The 23,183-nt window shown below is 40.1% G+C and overlaps 1 protein-coding gene across 1 annotated transcript in view; it reads left to right on the forward strand.

The window, feature by feature from the left end:
- Positions 1 to 22,117, forward strand: part of LOC129761057 (uncharacterized) — a 42,335-nt gene extending 20,218 nt beyond the window's left edge. Inside the window, exons 2-5 of the mRNA XM_055758760.1 lie at positions 6,825 to 7,024; positions 7,861 to 7,908; positions 16,915 to 17,370; positions 21,129 to 22,117. Of these exons, the coding sequence (XP_055614735.1) occupies positions 6,825 to 7,024; positions 7,861 to 7,908; positions 16,915 to 17,370; positions 21,129 to 21,626 (1,202 nt within the window). The 3' untranslated portion in view covers positions 21,627 to 22,117. The remainder of the gene's footprint in view (positions 1 to 6,824; positions 7,025 to 7,860; positions 7,909 to 16,914; positions 17,371 to 21,128) is intronic.
- The last annotated feature ends 1,066 nt before the right edge of the window (positions 22,118 to 23,183 follow it).

A 23,183-nucleotide genomic window follows, 5' to 3' on the forward strand; every position in this document is an offset into this window, starting at 1 on the left:
CCTATTAGCCTTGTATACGATTGGTTGATCGAGTGCGCGCTCTCTTCCATTATTGCGGATGATCGACGCCACGGTCCAAAAGTAGTACGCACTGATAAGCGTGCACCATTCCTTTGCTGCCGCAGTCTTTATAAGCTTCGAGACTACTGACTCTTATGAACTGTTTTCTTTTCGAGTTAATTGAGTTTCTGACCAGTCTTGAGGTTGAACAGGGTCAAAACTCATTTTTTATTGATAAAAATGCAGAAATCACCGTTTCCTGATTGAATTTGCACGGATATGAAAGCATTTTGAGTTCATGAATTAAGTTTTCCAAATTTCACTAGAATGTGATCGGTAAATGAAATGAATCCGGCTCGAAGGACCAAATGTTCATCGGGTATGACCGAGTGGGGAGATTTGAATTTCTTAGTCGTGAATGAACTGAATAAGATTCGATAGGGATTTTTATTGAAGTTTTGATTTTTTATTCGATTCTTTCGATTGTTGGAATCTATTGCGGAGCCGATCACATACGGCTAAAATAGAAACAGTACTGTAAAAAAACAACGCCCAAAGATCTTGAAAACATTTTTGCATGGCAAAATTTTCAAAATGTGCTACATAAGTGTCCAAATTTCTACCGCTTTCCCAACACCAGTGAACTTGCTCTAAATGTAATAAATCCGGCTCGAAGGACCAAATGTTCATCGGGTATGGCCGAGTGGGGGGACTTGGATTTTTTAGTCGTAAATGAACTGAATAAGATTCCATGGGGATTTTTGATGATTTTTTGATTTTTTTTTCTTATTGCGGAGCCGATCGTTTGGATTTTGGTCAAATTAAAACCGTTTTAGGGACTCTCCCGAAGCTTAAGTTAATCGCTCAGGTGGCCCCGGATTGTATTGTATTTTATTAATGTATTTCAGAGATTAATGTTTGTCAAAAAAGACAGAGAACCAATTTTGCAATTTAATGCCTAGGGAACTTGTACCTGTAAAGACAACGTCCAATATGCAAAACGCTTCTTTTTGTTGAAAGATGATACATTTTGTGGAAACACAATCAAAGCAACCAAACGAAAGCAGCTCAGAACAAAAATGCCGAAAATAACATTGTCACACGAATGCCAAATTCCATCTTCGACGGGTCTTTTTTCCGTTGTGTATTTCGCATGCATGCATGCATCCATGACATGCTTTGATTGTCGCTTGTCCGTCGGCTCAAATTCAGCCGACGACAATCTTTGTGTGGAAGGTCAAACATGGATCAGAAAGAGAGAAAACCGGTAATAAAGTTTCTTTCCTTATGCATTCGTCACGTGTGTAGTTTTGTGTAGGAAAGTTTTTTTTCTCTCCGGGTTTTGTTTTGCACGTTCGTTCCTCTACAAATTTGACGGATTGCTTTGATGACAAAACGAAACGACACAAAAGTTTTAATTTGTGGAAAATGAATTCACCAACCAGTTGGTGCAGTGTTCAAGTTCAATGAATGGAAAAATTCAAATCAACTGGGTTGTGCACACACATGAAAATGGCGAATTCGTCAATTTCACGCTAAAATGACAGTTTAGCAAAAGCGTGGTTGCTGGAAGATTAAATTAGTTTCACCTTTTCTTTTCACTGGATCACGGATTGAAGACAGGAACAAATATAGGAGAGGTCGCGCTTGGTAAGAAGATTCTGTGTCATCTGCTTTCAGCTGCCGGATTTAACGTTGCGTTCGGAACGGAAAAATCTTTTAAAGAGGACTCTGGACCTGGAAACCCTGAAGAGAGCAGGAATACATCGGATTATTTTCCTGAATGAATGAAAAGAGGAAGCACGGACATCTTCTCCTTCCGTGGAAGAAGCTGGACGGACTCCTTGCAAACGGATGCTGCCTGTCTGACATAAATCATTTTTATTAACTTCAGACGGAGCGTGACTCGCATAATTTCACGTCCGAAGCAACGGTCCCGATACCTACCGACTGTTGTCTGTTTGCGTCCGTCGTTCTTTTCTGCAATGTCACTCTCTTGGTGCTTGACGCTTGGCGGAGCTGTGATTCAGTGATTCGGCCTCTAGCGATGGATGCTGCTGCCTGGACAGATATCGTTCGGCTGTAATTTATCTCAATATTTTGCATCCTCATTAGGCGAAATGATCCGTTTGATTGGGGCTCCCGGGGGTCGTCGTTCCGCTCGTTTGTTTATTTTTTTTCTCTTCTTCTGCAGGTCACCGTACAACAACTGTCAGCCAAGTAGAGAGGCGTGGCCGATGTGCGGAAAAGTTGTTTGGAAGTTATGTTATTGTTTAACCACAAATTGCTTTGGAAATGCGTCGAAACCGCACACACGCACACACATCACGTATGCACCGCCATCTGGTGGCAAAATCTGTCGGTCGGTCGATCGGACCGGAATCCATTGTTCAATTTTCATATTTCGTGCTGCTACCGCCGGAAAAAACCAGTCGAGAAACGTGATGCGTGTAGTTATGCAAAGTTGCCGCGCTGCGGCTAGCACGTGCTTTCGAGAGTCGCTGGAGTTCTTCGTGAAAGTTCTTTGGAAGTCGAGCGAACTGTTGGAGGATGTCTCCGGCCTGGAAGCTCGGCGGTGGCAACGTTCATGGAAATGCGGTTTTCATCTGTATGAAGCCATTTGCAAGTGCTTTTCCTAAGGAATTCGCCCGGGTTTTGCGGTTATCGAACCGATGCGGTGTGGCACAATACCAAAACAGCTGAAAGACGAAGAAGAATGAGAGCAGTTTCTCACAGGCGGCCGACTCAGTTGCTTCCATCCAGACCAAGCTGGAGTTGAATGTCTTGGAGCCCGACACGTCAGTTTCAATTATTCATCTAGAAACGGCTCCCATTCTCCTCCGGTAATCGTAGAACGCGTAGAACTTTGGATCCGGGACAAACCGGAAACACGAGGCGGTGGAAAAACTTTCACCTCCGTCTTTCTCTCTCTTGGTTGAATCCTGTAGCAACCGGTCGGAACTATCCGGAACAAGTTGATTTTACTATGTTGTATAGCCTCCGGAACCGACTAAAAGAAGCGATAGGAAGGTAGATGCTCACTCTTTCTCTGCTCTGCTATGGACGCTTTCAATTACTTCAATTAATTAGTGGTAACAGAGTGTACGAATTTGTCCGGATCGATCGGTACAAATGGCCAACGTCACCGTTTTGACCACAAAGTTTACCTGTCCCTTCCCCCCAAAAGGCTTCCTCTATCCGGAACCGTAAATTCGAATCATTCATCCAGTTCGGTGTGTCGAGGTCGGACTAAAGTTGGGATGGTGATATTTTCAATTGTGGTTTTTCTCGGAGCCCGAAACCGGAGCCGGGGGAAGCGATGCTTCGGTAATCGAACCACTGGGTAGAGGCGGCGGGATGCAGATTGAGCTGTGCACTTTGGTTTCACCGACGCAGTCACAGCCGATGGCCGAGGAATTTGTCTGACGAATGGTTTCCTTGGTCCGGTGCCATCATCCGGATACAGACCAACTGCATATGGTCGCCGTATGTATGCACACGGTTCATTTGAGTGACCGGGATTTTGCAGCCGGGATCGCTCGACCTAAATGTTATGGTTGCTCGCTCCGCCTCCTCCCAGACGTAATTACAGTTTGATTGGCGTTGGGCGGATTGCGGGGGGATGTGCAATTTCAACATCTTCCTATTGGATCGGGGACCTTTGAAAGTGTCGGAATTTGGTGGTAAAGTTTCGTCCAATGGTTATCATAACATACAGATTTCATCTCTTATTGAACCTTTCTTTTAAAATATGGGCAAAGAAACGCATAAGAGAACACAACGGCTGATTTTCGACCTAATTTTAGTACTGATTTCCTATCGATTACCGTACGCAAAATGTAATGGAGTTCCGATAGGGACTTCCCTATCGGAATTTCATCACATTTTGCGAGCGGTTATCACGAAAGAAAATCAGTACTAGAAGTAGGCAAAAAATCTGACAGAACGAACTAACGGATATATTTTGAGTCTTTAAAAATGAGTTTTGGGCCACAATTTAATCTAATGATCCGACGAAAATTTGACCGATTCCAGGCGGAAAATCTTCCGTACTGGGATCTTGTCCTGGAAACTTGACAAGATCCCAGTACGGAAAAGCGGCCTGAAATCGGTCAGATCTTCGTCGGATCATTAGATTAAATTGAGGCCCAAAACTTCAATTTTGAAAACTCAAAATATACCCGTTATATGAGTTTATTTTGGAAGGCTCGGTCACTTAAAACTGCTGATCGCAAACAAATAGTCAAAACCATAATGGAGGAAGATTTTCTTCGAATTTGACCAGCAATTTTGGATGCACAACGCGATGGATGGACACTTTCACAGTAATTTCACAGTAAATTCTGACTAAAATTCTGTAAAAACTTTTGTCCATTTTTTTTTTATGAACCATTGTTTTCATTTGACTCATAGCCCCGAATGACCCGGGTGGTTAAAAGGTCTCAAATTAATTATAATCATAATAATAATTGTTTTCATTTGTGCTTCTCATTCAACATGAAAAGTCAATAAAATTTCCTACATTTTAAAAGCTGCTGGAACGTTTTGTTTGTTTATCAAGCGGAATTTGAACTGAAACAAAACTGAGCTAGACCTCAGTGAAAGCCTTTAGGAGTGCTTTCATTTTTTTCATTTTCGTTCAATGGTCATCATAACCTATAGATTTCTTCTCTTATTGAACCTTTCTGTTAACCAATGGGCACTAAGATACGCATAAATACGCGGAAAATTTAAGTCCGTTTTCGTCGAATTTTCGGCCTACTTGCAGTACTGATTTTCTATCGGGATTACCGCACGCAAAATGTGATGAAATTCCGATAGGGGTACCACGATAAGAAATCAGTACTATCCAAGTAACCAATAGAAGCAGGGCGAAAATCCAACAAAAACGGACACACTGGTATATTTTGAGTCTTCAAAAATGAAGTTTTGGACCACAGTTTAATTTAATGATCCGAACAAAAATAGACTGATTCCTGGCCGTCTTTTCGTACTGGGGTTTTGTCAAGTTTTCGGGACAAGATCACAGTACGGAAAAACGGCCTGGAATCGGTCAAATTTTCGTCGGATCGTTAGATCAAATTGTGGTCTAAAATTTTATTTCTAAAGACTCAAAATATACCCGCTATGTAAGTTTAAACCCGCTTAAAACTGCTGATCACGAACGTTTTCTTTGAATTGGACCGAAAATCTTGGACGCGCATCATGAGCCAATTTATTTGAATCTTCTGCGCAACTTGCGTGAATGAATGACTCAAAACTATCCTCACGTTTCCTAGATAATAGGATTTAAGTGGGTGTTGAATTCAGACAACGGTTTTCAATGCTTCAAACTTAAATTTATAAAATCAGGTAATTTCACAGTAAATTCTGAATAAAATTCTGTAAAAGCTCTGGTTCAATTTTTTCATCAACCATTGTTTCTATTTGTGCTTCTCGTTCAATTTGAAAGGTCATTAAAATTTCCAACATTTTAAAAGCTGCTTGAAAGTTTGGTTTGTTTATAAAGCGGAATTTTAACCGAAATAAAATTGAACTCGACTTAAGTTAAAGCCCTTGAGAGTTTAGTTTAGGAAAATATATTATTGAAATAGTATTTTTCTAATTAAAAAATATCATGACTCAGTTCGTAACTTTGATCAATATTCCAAGTATGTTTGAACATGAAGCAAAGTTTTTCTCAGCAGCTTTTGGTTTATGAATCAGAACTTCACACTTTCGATCAATAGAATTAATGTAGATTAACGAGGCTGAATCCGAGCTTAGTTTAATCCGTTTTCATTCGAGCAGTTTCATTTCGAGTTATTTTTTCATGGCTGGGTTGCCCAATCAGTAAAATCGATCAAAAATTTCATCTGTTTACCAAACTTGCGGGCATTTTTTGCCAGTTTCTTAGTTTTAATATCCAGACCGGAAAAAAGGATGAAAATCCGTTCGAAGTCGTGCGAAAATGAAACGCCTTTTCGGACGACGCAAGCTCCGCCAAGAAAAACTGACCGATTTCGACCTCAAACCGAACCAAATCGTAATGACAACTTTTATTTTTGACAATAATCGGTCCGATGGAACAACCGCTACCGATCTGGGTAATACACCTATTTTGGTACACTGTAATTGATCCAATAGTCAGACTTATTTGAATTGCTCGCTGAATGTTTCAAAAGGCACTAACACTACGGTTTTTAACGATATTATCTTCGGATGAACTTCATCAACCCGTGTTGAGGATGTGCTCTTCATTTTTCTGATTATCGGCAATCAACATCTACTCAGACGGCAGAAGAAGTAATAGCAGCAATCATGCGATGAGCAGCCATATATTATTTGGTCTGGCCCGAAGACATGTCCTTCCATTCAGATCAACGGAGGATCGGAGAAAGTACCGAGAAGACCCACTCGTTTCCAAATTCCAACCACGTTTCCGATGTTTACCCGGGCCCAAACCCATACGTAATTTCGTAAAGGGGCTCTGTTGACGGCGAATCATTTCGCTCATGATTGACAGTTCTACCTCTACGCGGCGGCAAATCGCGGTTATCATCATCCGGAACTAGACCAAAAGCGGGCACACATTCCGACAACTACAACCGGAGAAAATTCGTTTTAATAATCTTTGTATTGCTCGACGAATCGTCAAACTCTTCTTCAAGGAAGCGGATGAGAGCGAGGAAGATTCGCCGACGCCATCCTAAGCACACTTTTGATTCCGGGCACGTTTTCCGTATTCCGCTGCCATCTACCGGAGGAGTAGCAGAAAATATTCCGAATAAAATGTGAACTGAATGGGGTTAAGCTGCCCGGCAACAACCCTTGTTTACCTGCAGACTATGACGATGCCCTGGGAAAGGCTTTTGGGGCTTGCAATGGCCACACGACGGTGACGGCACTCACGTCCTCGTCACGGAACAAATGTGATTCATCATCGGCAGTCGTTAATCCCCACAACCCCTTGCGTGTGGGTGGTTTATTCAGGAAGAAAGATGGATTCCTTTTTTCGGAACCACCGAAAACCCCGGAAAATTCGGTATGCCCAGAATATGAATTAGTCAGTCAGTCAGTCAGTCGGTGCGAGTTGACATCGCCTGGAGGCTGCGTGCTTTGGATGTTTCCGAATGCCGGTAGCAATCCACGTGTCCACGTACAGGGGAACGACCGAATCAATCAAATCGAACAACTGCGTTTTAATTTCCATGGCGAACAGTGACAGTTTCTTGATCGGTTTTGTCGTTCCATGATGGCTTTTAGAGGACAAAAACAAAAAAAATGCAATTTTTCTAACAGGGTATTTCATGGCTTACTATTGTTTGGCAATATCAACGAGAGTTAGATGTTTAGAAAAAAATGGAAGTCATATTTTCATTTTGTTCTTATTTTCATTGAAGTTTGTGTAAAATTGCAGATTTTGTTGTTAAATTGACGTTTTTAGTCTGAAAGTGACTCGAGCTGAAGGAAGTTGTGAAAATGTCGTTAGCTATAATCGATTTATCCATCTTAAATATAAGATGTCATAATTCAAACTACTCGGCAGCTGAACCAATATCCAACTGTTACGTAAACCTTTCATTTTGAAGAACCGTACACGTGTAAAAACAAATATTTCCGGACGGCACATTCGAGTGAGCGGCTAGCTGCAGCAGCTTTCCTCGACTTTCTCGGGTATCATATTGCAAAACAAAACAGCAAAACAGCACAGAAAAAATCACTTCTAAAAATACCTCCTCAGAACGACGACGAGCCATAAAATCCTTGCAACAACGTTGTTGTACCTCACCGTATACCGTACACCCAGAAAGAATTCCGAATGAATATAAATAAACTAATCGTTTGCTTTTCCTTTCTCTGCTTTTCTCTTCATTCCAGCGGTCCATAAAGGACATCCTGTGCACCCAGCAGCGGGAATGCGCTATGGTAAGTTATATCTCCACGGTATCCTGGCTAGGTTTCCGGTTTTTCCTGTGCTTGTGTGTTTCTCTCTATTTAGTTCACTGCCTTCGAACGACAGAGCTGTATAACTGGAAAACTTATTTCCGGCCCGAAATGACCTTCGCCAGAAATGAACCATCCGCAAAAACCTCGGAACGGAACGGAACGAATCGAAACCGATAAATGTGGGGTTGGGATGCACTTTTGTTTAGGAATAAACAGGGACACTGTGAGATCGAAACTAGGGAATTGGGCACTGTTTTTTTTCGTAAAAATATATTACAAAAATTTTTATATGATGACGATAGAGGGAGGCTTTCATCAAACACATCACAAAAAATCTGTAAAATGTATCCTATACGGTCTAAGCCTTTTTAAACATCAAACTACCACTAAAGATCATTCATTGAAAAGTTAAGCTAAGCTAATTCCAACCAGAAGATCGTAAGGCTTTCGTGTTTCTTCAAAAAACGCTTCTGTTAACACTCGTTGAGGTGAACCTCTCCGTTTAAAGTCCCGGTAGTCGCTTGCCAACTTATGCATTTCTAGGAATCGTCTGCTTCCCCACTTTCTCCGGAACATCAAACTTGTACTTGGGTGTGAAGAGCAGAAGCCCGAGAATCTGCCGGAAGTTCACCTTTACATTTAGAAGTCCTTGATTCTCTTATAGATTTATTTTACACAGATCTAACTTTATGACCCCTGATCATCAATAGAGCATCCATTCTGACCGCATTTCGCCTTCCAATCAATGCTCAGTTTTTCGTAGTAATGTTTAATCACACACGAATTTCCCAGATACTCAAACAAAATCTAGTGGCGACGTTGCTCCTGGAACAACACCATTTTTCACAATTTTCGAAAAACTGACAGCAATCAAAATACAATGTAAACAATACACACTAAACTACTTCTACCCATTTTTTTTAACAGAAAATACCCAGTAAGAAAATTTTGACAGCGTTTTTCTAAGCTGCGATTCAATGTTTGATTTTCAGAAAAGATTAACAGAATTTCTTTTTTTTCTACTCGACTTTTCGTGAAGCAATCCGATTCGATTGGGCATGCGAATCCACTTCATTTTTTCTCGCCATATGAGTGTATCCGATACAAACCCAACATGCGTTTCGGAAGCCTCCCGCAGCCACCCCCGGAAACGAACTATACTATTTGTCCTTTCTCGTGGTTCATTCCAATCCCGAATGTCTCTCGGTGGTATGGTCGGTCGTAATTTTGTGTCCTTCTTCCTTTTTGTCAACACGTTTTAGTTAAGGACAACTGTCGCCTCCAATGAGGCTAGACTGAGGGTTTTTTTTGGGGGGAAAAGGATAAAATCCGGAACCGGCATCCCTTGAACATGTCCGTGTGGTCACTTTAATTGAAACTATCCTCGACATTTACATCGACCCCGGTCCTGATGTCCCTGTAAGAGTCGAAATAGGAGAGAACGGGTGGGTTCCGGAAAGCAAGAGAAACGATTATTGAAAGTGATAAGTGGACGACCGTTTTCCGGAACCGACGTTTGCCAAAAGTGATTTTTCGTGGGTGGACACTACTGGGACATTCTCACTTTCAATGTGTGTTCTCTGCCTCTTTTTCTCTCATTCTAGTCCTTTTTTTGTCTTTCGGTGCCGAAAATGAATGAGTTTGGGTGGAAAATTTGCGGCAGTCAGCAGCAGCTGCGGAAAACCCAGATTCCGGTTAGCGATAAGCTCTGGTGTTCTGGTTTCAACACACTTGTTCGTACTCCCCTTTTTCCGGTTTGGACACTTTTCGGGTGGAGATTCGTGTTTGGGGAAATTATGTTTTGGCAGTGGAAATTGGAATTTTTAATGCTTTTTTTTCTAATTTAGGAAGTACTACAACTGCAAACCATGTAATTTAGATTATGAGTGAATTTTAACCAAAACTACACACTAATCTGAATCTATTCATATGTCAAAATGTGTCGATTCATGAGTCAAAATCTCAAAAAATCTATTGAATGTTGTGGAGGTAAAAAGGAAATTTTTAGCGCTTCATCGTCATAACACTCTAAGTGAGTTTCTTTCTAAATTTGATCGAACAATAACATTCCTAATAGCTGTCGAGACCTTAAGCAATCAACGACAGGTTCAGATTCTCTGCATTGACACATACCGGAGAACCACTTAGTTGGGGTCAATTTTGTTCCAACAGATTGTTGACAACCATCCGAATGGTCGTCGCCGTCGTCAATTTGATCCTGAAACCGAAAAACACAATAGGCAAAGGTGTTTTCTTGCTTCAATGGAAGGTTAGATTTTTTTCCACTTTCTCCCTCTCTTTCTGTTGGGGACTGGGGTTCTAAAAGGATTCAACAATTACTCCTCCCGTTTTCGAAAGGACTCAAGCCGGCAATCAAACGTTTGTTGCTTGTCCAGTGACGGTTGGATTTCCGGATCCGCACAGCCAACAAACCATCATCGGATCTCCGAGAGGAACATTTTACAATGTTTTCTTCAGCCCGGTAAATTTTCACTTCAAAACGCTCTGTACTGATGACGATGATGGATCTGTGCGATAAAGGTCGCACGGTAGCCAGCCATCACCTACAAAGTTGTCGCCATCCGGCGGTAGTCGTCGTCGATTCGTGTCGGTACATTTGTTCCCGGCCAACGAACCGGCTGCTCGTTGCTGGAATAGAGAAAACGAGGAGCCCTACGGCCATATTTTTGTACTTTTAATGGCGACACGCACTGATGCCGTGTCGTAGTCAGTCGTCAGATTATTTTTTTCGATGGTTCGCCAAATCGGGAGTCTGACGCAAGAGAGAGAGAAGTAGTGAGTGCGAGAAACAGGGCGGAAATAGCCTCCGGGCAAAACCAGGCACGGTTCATTTAATCTGGTCCTGCTGCCTGCGTTGTTGTGCTGTGCGCTGTGAGTATTTACAACAATGGCGAATCTGTGAGACAGACAGACAGACAGGGTCTGAAAGAAGGAAATAGAGCGTTAGAGATGTGTATTTTCTTATCGTTGTGCCACATTATTGGCGTTCTGCAGTTAGTTCGGAGTTGGATAATAAGATAGCGCGGGATGAACATAACCTATATTTGAGCCAGGCGTCTCGTTTCGATTGAAAAGGCTGCTGGAATGCTTTGTATTACACTTCTTACTTAAACTTAGCAGAAACTGGCTCTACAGCTTTAGAGGCTCTGGAATTTACTTCACTATTGTGATAAACCACAAAGTCAATACCTTTGCAGTGCATGGATATGAGAGAGATTTATTGCATTAGCGATAGATTACGATGAACTCATATGCAAGGTCATCAAGGTACTAGGTTTTCTTCCTTTTACAGTAAGTAGGCGAAGAGAGCGCGGTGAAATGTGGCGTTTGTTCACAAACTAGCAGAGTGCTAAAATTAACAGGCAAGCTTAAGTCTCAGCTGTTCTATGAATTAAAGGTAAACAAACGCAATGAAGCAATCAACATGGCTGATTCTGAAATTTGACAAATAGGATCACCTGATATATACCCTAGTTGCTCACTCATATGAGTAAGAACGTAAGAACGTGCCTAGAGTGTCATATTGAGCTTCGACCTGCTAAAAAGAATAAAGCTTGCTGTTAGTCATACACAAATTTCCATAAGAATGACAGCTAATCGGAGTAAAATTGGAGTATACCGGGGTTTTGAGCGCGTTCAATAGCCAAGTGAGTCCTACCTAAGCGCAGATCGAAAAATCGGACAAAAATCGATCGGGATTTGGCTCGTTCAACCCTTGAAACGGTCCAAAAACAGACCAGGAAATGGACCTAATCCGGACCGATTCACCCAGCTTTCCTGTCGACGGCAAGTTTTGCGGAAGGTCCTGTCAAAACAATCAGTTTGTTTCCACGCCAAATTTGGTCTAATTTCAGACATTATTGTCTTGGTTTCGGACAAAAATTGGGCTGTGTGTGGGTGGGTGCCAATTTTAAATTTAATTTTGCTGCAGTGAAAATAGAAACAATTTTGAAAGGGTTAATCCTAGGATTTTTCGAACGATCCGCCCGTCCTAACGCTGACGTCCGATCAAGCAGCTGCTATCGAGAGCCAAGGCACTCCACAGGTTAGAGCAGATGACCTGAAATCAAAGCTTGTTTTTTTTTTTTTTAAATACGGTAAAAATATTTCTAAAAAAACTTACCAAAAAAGGTTTTCAAATGGAAGCCGCTTTCCGAATGTGGGGCCGCCAGCTTAAAAAAAATTAAGAAGTGACATAACAAATCAGGGTTGCTATGATTCTGATGACGCTGATTGAAAAATCAGAAATCGTTCTGTTTGAAAGAAGCTATCCGATCCGGGAGCGAGTGCAGATACCTTGTTGAAACATCTACGCAAATTTTCTTAAAGTTGTATACTTTTTAACACGTTTGTGGCCAAGCCCATTTCTTGGAGCAGGAAAGTAAAGAGAGAGAACTATAAGATTTAAAACGCGTGGGGAAACTAAGCGGCTAACTTGAGTGAGATAGTCACACGTTTTTAATGTGACGCCCCTCTCCCCGGGAAATACATCCGTTACTCGAATATGGGTCCCATGGCGACGAACGTATTAAACAGTGGTTGTCCGCAGTGACTCCCTTGTGGCACAAGACTGCCCGGATAAAAAAATCGGACCAAAATCGGTCGGGTTTTGGATCGTTCAACCCTTGAATCGGTCCGAAAACAGACTTGAAAACCGACCAAATTCGGACCAATTCAGTGCTCAGGTGACACAAGTTTCCTGATGACGCATCGCGATGCCAAAAATAAACTGTCAAAACAATTAGTCTGGATTTCCAGACCGAATTTGGTCCGATTCCAGACTAAAATAGGTCAGATCCCAGACCGTTTCTAGACGGATTCCGGATCAAAAAAGGTTCGTTTTCTCAATCCAAATTTATTTGGATTCATTCCTCCACTCAAAAAAGATATTCAAATCATTTATCGAATTACACGTTTTGCATGAGGTCTCAACACATTTTGTCCTTTCCTCGCAAAGTTATCTTCGTTTAAATTTTTATCTTACCTTAACTCAGCGAAATTTCAGAACTAACTTTGAATGCACTGATCTACTTTAACCACTGATCATACTGACAGGACACTTAGAACAAAAATTCGATAATTTTCTGGCTAATTTTTATCGTCAAATTTAGCAGGTTCGCAATACCGACGGCAGGTGGCGAACCTACCATTTTTCCGATACCTGTAGGAAAAATGTTCCTGTTTAGCCCGATTTTATCGTCTGAATTGCCTATTTTTTTTTTCGAAAGTTTTGGGAAACTTTCTAACTGGGATAGCATTTCTTCAAATCGATCGATGCGCACTCTGGAATCGATATTGCGTACTGTTGGTAAAATTATCCAAAAATCGAAATCGAGTGTCCAGTCAGTATAGCCAGTGCTTTAACTTTGGAAAGCAAAAAAAAAAAAGATTTTTGAACGTTATCAAGAGCATGATTGTAATGATGGCTACTTCAAATTTGGGATTATAGAATCCTTAGGAATATATATGTATTGAACGGACTCTGAATTTTAAATTACTTTTAATCATACTATGCATTTAGAAGGGAAAATGTTGCATACAAAATGACAGTTATGTGAAGATTTTTTAACAGGACTGATGATTATTGTTGAAACGCACTCACGACGGTCGATCCTCGATTATGTTTACTCCACGGTGATTGATCCGGACTGACAAAATGCGTGACAAACAGGGTTGCCAACTTTTTTTTTGGAAAATCAGAGACTGGTGAAATAAAAATCAGAGTACATAAAAGTTACGGAAAGTTCACTCACATCGATGACCTTTTTTGGTCGTCGATCACAATTTTACTTCAGTACTGATATCTTATGCAGTTCCTTACTTCCTATTTTTCATCATATTCGCAAACATCAGGCAAAACCAGGCTTATTTCAAAAGTCAGGAAAATCTAATGGCTTATCAGAATGTTATACTGGGCCTCAAAAAATCAGGCAAATCCTGAAAAATCAAGCACATTGGCATCTCTGGTGGCAAATGTAAACAATAAAAGAGAGTCGCTAGTCTGGGGGAGGAAGACTGAAATTTGCTGTATCGTTTTCTGTATCGTTTTTTTACTGTTGCTGTAAAGCCAGCAATTGTTTAAAAGATTAGTAATCGTTCAAATTTTAACTTTAGATGATCACTTTCGTGTAGCGAGTCATGTAACTCAGTTGTTTAGATGCTAAATTTAGATTTAGCTATATTTTTAGAACAACCATTAGTCAAACCATTTTTATTTATCAGCTTCAAAACTTTGTCGAAATTTGAGTGACTCAATACGCCTGATTATGCAATAATTTGCCAGAGCAAAACAAAACCTAATTAAATCATTGTTTTATGCAAAACAAGTGCTTTTCAGCATCAAACAAGTTTTATTAAAAATCAATAAATAAGTAAGTACAATTTTGAACCTTCGCACTGTTCGGTAGATTGATGAGAGAAATTTGACATTTGAATTTTTTTTTTTTTTTTTATTCAGTCTTCCTCCCCCAGTCGCTAGTGAGAGAGAACGTCAATTCGTTATTGTTGTAGAATCGACGAAGAGTGGATTCGTAGTGTTGTTGTTGCCAGTCGAACGGATTGGAAATCATTAGGAAAGTGTTGCCAATAAGACGGATGGATAATCCATGCATATATCAATCACTATTGTAACCTGACCTTTTTTACATGACTTGACGAGAATAAATGTGGTTGTATTATCAGTTTCGGATATAAATTTTACTCTGTTTTATTTTATATCACGACAATTATGAGTAGTATAAAAGCTCTTTAAAGGAATATTCAAGTGATCGACTTTTGACGAGCAAAAAAAAAATGATGAGCTTGAGTTATTTTGAGAGGTTTTCGAGAGGTTTCAATAGTTCTGGCCTATAACAATGGTCAAATTTTTGACGACCTCTGTACGTTATTCGTGTTTTAATAAGATGATTTGTTCTATTCTGAAATCAAGTTGCAAAACAAAAATGACTGAATCAGCTGTTTTCAACACGAGAATACCTTCAAAAAGCTTCAAAAGCTCGCCTAAACTTAATGAGCAAATAATTTGGATTCTTCAAAGCTGCTCCTTTTACTGCGATGCTGTTTTTATACCTTAAAATGACGACAGGGATTAACAGGATTTTTTAAAAAGTAAAAGCCCGTGTTAAAATGAAGTTGATCTATTTTCGAATCTACAACCATGAACTGTTTGAAAATGTGGCAAACCGCCGTCAATTGTAACATGAATAAAGATTTGTTTTGTAACAATTCACATTTATAAGCACACAGTCCAAAAGACAGCGAATTTGAAAAGTGGGGTGGGACCAAACTTTCACACCCAAAATGTTTTCACTCGACCAGTACTTTTCCATCGATCAAAGTATTTGTGTACCCGAAACAACAACAGTATCATCGAATGTGAATCCCATTCAACTAGGAGGCACACGAATCATTATTGGTAACGACACGTGCCACACTACATTTCCATTCGCTTCGTTGGGTGACAAAAATATTAATAACAATATCGATGACGATTTGGAATACGACTGTCCATATGGGCTTAGCCGTTGATTTCCTCATCCTGAATTGAAACTGACCGAACTCGACTAACTGACTGAAGTGTGAACGAGCATCGAAATACATCAATGCAGGGGAACAGATATTCCCTCTGGAATATCGATTGTCTGATGATAGATGTTCGACACGGTTTGTCGAGCTGCTCCCTTTTTTTCTCGACTGTCAGTGCGAATATCGGATTACACCCTAGACATTTTTTTCTGGAATTCTTCATGTTTTAGTTCATTTTCTGAACAATAAAAAATTTTATCAAAAGTCATTTTTTTGGATCGAAGTTTCGGTGACGCTCCAGGATCAGTGACTGAGGCTATATGCCCAGCTCAAAATGTCACCGAATGCAAAAATTTCCCAAGCATTCCTAATCCGTTCCCACATGCATTACCGGGCACCTGTTTCGAGTTTCTCATGATTTCGCTCAAGCTGCTGCTGTCATCCGTTCTACTGGGATCCAGTGAAATCTTCCTTCAGTCCCTTGGGTTAGGCGGAGATTTCGACAACACCCTGTCGGAAAGACTCGGCAGAAGCATTCGTTGTAATTTATTGCCACTCCAAGTAACTATGAGGTGTTTAGAAGATATCTTCTGATGACGTTCTTGAGAATGTTTTTTTTTTGCCCCTGTACCGGTCATTTCGGTCCAGACCCCGAACCCGATTCCCGGAAAACGGAGCCGGTGCATGTGTTGCGTTGCCTCGACTAAGAAATAGGGTGAAAGTGGATTTTATAATTTCGGTGGTAGCCAATAAACAAATCTCTTGGACTGACGCCGTTCCAGTTAAAGTCGGTGTCGATGACGCCGCCGCCGTCGTCATTGCTTAGAGGGTCATCTGCTGGGATTTGGAAGAAAAACGAGAGCAGCATCAGGCGGTATCAGAAATGGTTTCAACTGTGGGACTTTACGGTAAGGGACGGTCGAGGAGGGTTATTTATTATTAGATCGTCTAGCCTAGCTTCTTTGGGCCAGCCAGCAAAAGAAGGACCAGCAGCTAAGGCTTATGATTACCGCACTTTTGTCTTTTGTTTTTGTTTCGCTTTTCGGGGGCTTCTTCCTTACTGGGTTCATCGAGTTCTATTCGGGATCTTTCTTCTATAAAACATAAAGATAATTTCGGGTCGGTCAATGGCGACGTAGAAGGGACGCTACCAGGTCGATGTCATAAAAACAAATGAGACTAGCTAAAAAAAAACAACAAAACAACGACCAGTAGAACAGAGATAGGATAAAAATAAATACCCGGTCCGATAAGGGAAGGGAACCAGATTCTTGTTGAAATCGTTTCGTTTCGTACAATGTTTGGCTCCATTTATGACTGGTCATTTCGGGGAATGTAGTCCCTTTTTTTAGGTTTAGCTTTATCACTTTTCCTATAATTTTTTCAGCTTAAAGCCATTTCGTATCAGAAGTTCTCTAACCGGTCCCGTTCTTTCTAGAGTGCTGGGACGTGTGCAACCGTAACCACCAGATCCGGAAGGAGAACGAGCTGGCCCAGCGGCTCCTGCTCAGCCTGAGCCAGATGATCCGGAACGAGTCGGTCGTAACGGCCGACATCGAGTGGACCACCCCGCAGGAGCTGCTGCAGCACCAGCCCCAGCACCCGGTCGTCGTTCCGTCGCCGCTGGCTGCGAGCGAAAATGTCGAACGGTTGTCCCGGATTGCGAGGGACGGCGCCAACAGTAGTCAGGTGTCCCGAATCATCCAGGCGCTGAGTCAGGATTCGAGCAGCGGCAGTAGCGAACAGAGTCAGCAGCAGAGCTTCCATCAATGTTTGGTTTCGTGGGAGATTTCCGGCGGAGGCTTGACCGGCAATCTGCTCACGGAAACGGCCAAAGCCGAACTTTCGCTGTGGCCGAACACCAAGTATCACGTGCATGTGACCTGCCGGAATAAGGTAAGCCAAATCAACATTTTCATGCACATTTATCTCGACAATCAATTTAGGAAACTCCCAAACGTTTAGACTTTAAGTTCGTTTAATTGTTCTTTATTGATTTAACGTCAGCCCATCGATATAAAGTCATAGTTAGAGTCAAGGAAATAATTTTAATAAAATTTGTTTAAATAAAATTTAATAAAATATAACTGTAAAATAGGTGATCGAAACTCTCTTTCGGTAGTTAACCATATTTAGGTCCACTAGACTAAACGTACACAACTGACCTCTTCGATTGCTAGATACTGAAGGGCGCCTCCAGCTCTAATGCTGGTTGTTAGATTACATCAATGAACTCTCAAATATTGGCTGTAGCTCTATATCCAAGACTGCTATGTAGTTTTAAAATGAAGCAAAAGGAAGGTACCTTTTGCCCGGTTTGTAATGTTCAGTAATCAATATCTGGGTTCTGTTTGATATTTGTACATTTTTGGGCATTTTTCAACAAAATACTTCAACAACTTACGTACAGCGTACTAAACTACGACTATAGACCAAGGTCCTTGAACCCTAGGTCTTGAAAGCAGAAATACAAATTACATTCACTTGGTTCTTAATATTTACATAACTGACATATGAACCGGAAAATACCTTACATTCGCGAGCAATCTTTATACCCCTGGTTGGAGGCTCTGGAATCTTCGAAGAATGCTCACATGGAAGGACTGTTTGAAAACGTTCAGAACCTCTTATATGTATCAGGTATTTCCCAGATTGTCTTTTCTTCTTCTTATTCTACTCGCCGATGCTATGTTTACGAGCTCCTATTATAGTCCAGTTACAGAGACTATTGTCAATGCAGTTGAAATCCGAAGTTTTCACGCTGGTGATTGGCAACCTTGCCAACCAGCGAAGATGAAAAATTCACCAACAACCTCTGCAATCGGCAACCCTTTCTTTTGTTTGGTTCCAACACGTGGAAGATGTTTGATAGATGTCTGGTCAACATGCAATGTCGTCAGTGATATCGCCGTGGTTGATGTTGACGAAAACTCCGGTTTGGGGGTTCGGCGACAATACATGACTAGCGGTATCCGTTTATACTCCGTAGAGTTTACAATTAACTTGTTTCTTGTTAGATTATTCCATTTCGTAATATTTGTGTTCGTTTTACGTCCGAAGACTTACCAAATTTCCTTAACCTGGACTTTAGGGTGGCGGGATTCGATCCTTGGACCTCTGACTTATAAGTTAGACACGTTCGCCATTAGGGTAAACGACCTCCCCTTCTGTCCTTGTCAAACGAACAGCTAATTTCTCATTGTTTACAAGTTTTTTGGCAACCTCTGGTGCGCTAAATAACAACAACATTAACATGTTAAATGGGCGTGCAGTATCTAAAAGTCAAATGTAAGTTAATCGATATGTGTCACAATGAAGTTTTTCAGGTAGATTTGAGTTTTTTTTAGATTCATCTTAGGTTGATTAAAGTAAAATAGTTCCGTTTACCAATAGAGACAACGGTTTTAAAATCCTAACAGCCATCAAAATTAGACGCCTGTCGACAATTCCATTTTCTAATAAAAATTGTTTACCTAATATACGAAATATAATGCACTAAACGGAATTGAAATCATCTAGGTACTTAGAGTTTATGCGAAATTCATGAGTCTGTTATGTGGAAGCAAAGTAGTTGGCGTCCTTGATAAACTGTGAATTACTAAAAGATTCACGTAAAATCGATATGATGCAACCAAAATTCAAATCTACGAAAAAAGTACCGTAGTATCAGTTTCTAAATTATTTTGCGTGCTTTTATTCAACCGTGGTTGAATAAAAGGGAATCCTTCGATTGCTTTGACTCAGTTCAGAGCCTGCTATTCTCTCTTTTGTTATTAAAGAAATTCCAGAACCTTCGAGAGTTTTCGAAATCAGTGTTGCAAATCTTCGTAATTTTTAAAGATTTGTCTGATTTTCAGAGGTCGATTCTGATAACCTAATAAGCTTTCCTTTTTTCCCTGATTTTCAAGTCAAGGTTGTTTTTCTGTTTTCTGTGCAAACTATTGATGTTTGTGACGAAAAACATGGCAGAAATCTTCGCTTTTTTATGTGGCGATCGAAAAAAGTTACCACTTTAGCAAAACGGATACGAGCCTGATTTAACCTGAATTTTGTATTGAGAACGTCCTAAATTTGGGAAACAAATGTGGGCAAATCTGCTTGGAAAAAGAAGCTTCTGAAATATTTGGAAATGTGCTTAACTTTGCGATTTCACAGATTCTTTGGTGAATTTTCGCCAATAAACCCCCCTTTTTTCAATGATATTCTCGATGATTCAACAGATTTTGTGAATTTTTTACTCTTTTCCAAAATCGAAACTTCTGATTTATAAAATTAGATTAGAACTCTGATTTGTGCTCATTCCGAAGGCAATTTTTTTAAATATAATGTTCAAATAACTCTGTTTATAAATTTTTGACATGAGTTTTTAATAAATTTCTGATTTTGTCATGCAAGAAAACCAAATATTTTAAAGAACAATCACAGAATTATTTTCATAAATTTTAAAATTGGTTTGCTTTGTTCCTTGTGAGAAGAATAAATTACTGTTTTTTCAACCAGTTTCTCGTTTATTTTGCATCTAAATACTTTCACTAAACAACTACTAAAATACTAAAGTACATTTATTTATTTTTTTCACTAGAAAAAGGCCCAAGTCAGTAATTTCACACTTTTTCAAGCACTCAGGAAATTTATCTAAGTCTTTTGCCAAGAAGTCTTTCCTGAAATTGAATTTTGAAGGCATATTTTATTGTTTGGAAGAAACACTGGAATAGAATCCGGAAGATTGCCAGCTTATCAAAAGGACGCACTTGGTAGGATAAATAGTCAGCTGAGTCAGTTAAGACAGTTTTTGCCAAGATAGTGTTGAGATTGTTCAGCTTCCGGAAAATGAGTTAAAATTCAGCTATTCGAGTCTTCTGCTAATATTTTTGTAGGTTTGTTTCGATAATTTTTACAATTTTGACAAGTTGACAATTTTGATAAATTTAAAAGTTTTGGAAGTTTTTAAAAAAAATTATGATATTGGCAATTTTGAAAAAGGTGACGATTTTAACATTTATGACAATCTTGTCAGTTTTATCAATTTTGAAGATTTAGGGAGTATTGATAATTTTGCGAAGTTTTATCAATAATGACAATTTTGACAATTTAGAGAATTTTGACAATTTTTAAAATAAGAAAAATTCTACAATTTTGGCAATTTTGAAACATTTGTTTTATTTTGACAATTTTCAAAAATTTCCACAATTTCGATAAAATAGACTGAAATGACATATACTATTCCGTTAAATGAAAGAGAGTGACTGGAAATGCATAAATTTACTGTTGTCAAGATTGTTTTGGGATTGTTATCTGTTAAATAAGAGTGTTTGATAGAGCAGAAATTTCCAACGCTGGCGCGGTTGCTTTTATTGTTCCGGCTCCGGTGAATAAGACGAAGTGGCTTTAAAGCGCAGACTTTCAAGGATTTTTCCAAGATTGTTTTGGGATTGCTCCGTGAAATAAAACGCTAAGATGCTGATGCTAAGATTGTTTTTTGATTATTCTGACTCCGTCAAATAAGACGTCGTTGCTCGAATACCACAAGTTTTCAAGCCTGGTACTAAAGTTTGGATGGATTGTTTGTACAACGTTTCGGAGTTTCAAATCATTGACACCGACAATTGACAAATATATTACAACTCTCGATCTTTTCCATAATTTCTTCCCAGGAAACCGATCAACTGATCCGATCGCCTCCGCTACTGATCGACACCTCGGAAGCAATCATCGTCAGTCTCCAAGGTACCACCAGTACAACGACGACGACGGCTCCACCGACCGCCCCACCATCGACTTCTACCACCGCCGCCGCCTCCCCCCTGAGGCCCCTCTCGATCAACTCGGTAATCGAGGAGATCGACGTCATCCAGGCCACGTCCTTCACCGATGATATCGAAGCGGACGACGAGGACAACTCTTTCGATGGGCACCAGAATCAACCGCAGCGCCTGGAAAACCATCACCGGCATCGACTGTGGCCCATGTACAGTGCCGATTTGCCCGAAAACTCCAAAGAAATCGTCATCCTGGGCGTATTTGTGGCCCTGCTGGCCTTCGTGCTGATCGTCCTGACCGTGATTCTGTTGGTCCGACGGAAGCAGGATCAAATCGAGGACCGGGAGCTGCTGATCGAGAGCGAAGTTCTACCAAAGATCTTGCACGTTTGATAGGATGCCGACTTCGTCAGCGGCGATGGCGAAAAAAGTTTTCTGTAAATAGCTGTTCCTAAACCCCCCCCCCAGTTTTTCTAAGCCTAATTCTTTCTCTCTAGGAGTAAACTCCCTGTTCTAGCCCAGTTTCTATACTTAACAATTAAAAATCCAGATCATCAAACAGAACGAATATGCTTTGATCAAGCGATTAATTTAATCACCAATGCCTCTGCGCTTGTGTAAGTTATTGCGTTATCTATCTCTGCCTATTTTTTTCCCATTCAAAAAGCCACCCTTATTCCACGCTCGCTTCGCAAAAGGCTTCTCTTGTTCTGTTCCCAAAGTCATTCTCCTCGGTTGGCATTCTCTAGAAAAAATGCGCTTCACATTGGCTAAAAATATTCACGCATCAATCAGTATGGTTAGTAGGTATTTAGCTTAGAACAAAACGAGAGAAAAAGTAGCAGAAGGAGAAGCAACAAGTTGCGACAAAAAAATAAATAAAACAAACAAACAAAAGAAAACGAGAAGCAGAGAAAAAGCAAAACAAAAGATACTAGTCCCCCCTTCGATTAAGAGAAAACAAAAAGATTAAGAGCTGTGCGAAAGAATGAAACCGAAAAAAAAACAGGAAATCGTGCGAGTATGTATGTGTCAAAGGAATGTTTCCGGAATGAAGGCGCAATTGTTGAAAACTGTTACTGAGTGCGACTGTGAGTGTATGTGTGTGTGTTTAAGAGAAATCTTGTGATGGTAACGCCTCTGTTAGTGGCTTCTCGGAGGTTTTTGGAGCGACGATTAGTGAAAAACAAAGAAACAAAATCAAACGCGGCATCAGCAAACGAATTAAACTATGTATCTATACCTACAGGTAGGAGAGCAATGAAAGGAATGAGTTGTGAGGAGAATATTTTCCAAAAATGAAAAACCGATAGCTATAGTTAGACAGAAGGATAAGAATGAAGTGCAGTTCACAAACTAAGAGAGGAAAGAGAAAAGATTTTATCAAAGTTACTAGGAAATGAATAAAAAAAAAAGATGGATGAAGATATGAACCCTAATCGAGAGAGAATTTGTTGTTTCTTTTGGAAAATGTTCTGTATGATAGGCAAAAAGAAAGAGATACGAAGAAGCAAAAAGTTTAAAATTATAACAAATCAACCAATCATTACATGTGTACATTGTGTAAAAAGACTGAAAAAATAATGTAAAATAATAAAAAAACATACTTCGAAATAATGAATCGTAAATCTAGCCAGTTTTGTTATGTTTAAAGCTGAAACTATCCGAATCTTTTCCTTTAACAAAAACGAATCTTTTTTTGTGTGAATTAGCATGTGAAAATGGCACTTCACGTAAGTATTCCGTCAATATTTTTTCATGTTTTTTACCAATACCAAAGCAATTGGAATCTTATCTTGCTTTGGCTCGATGGCCTTCCATTACCTCATCTGATCCGACCACCTTCCAGAACCAGTGACTTCCTGGATCAACAACCTTTCGGAGAATTCTCCACTCGACGTTATTCAAGATTTTCAAGTGAATCTGGCTCGACGACCTTCCAATGATGTT

This window comes from Uranotaenia lowii, chromosome 1 (assembly GCF_029784155.1).
Source record: "Uranotaenia lowii strain MFRU-FL chromosome 1, ASM2978415v1, whole genome shotgun sequence".
Taxonomy (NCBI): domain Eukaryota; kingdom Metazoa; phylum Arthropoda; class Insecta; order Diptera; family Culicidae; genus Uranotaenia; species Uranotaenia lowii.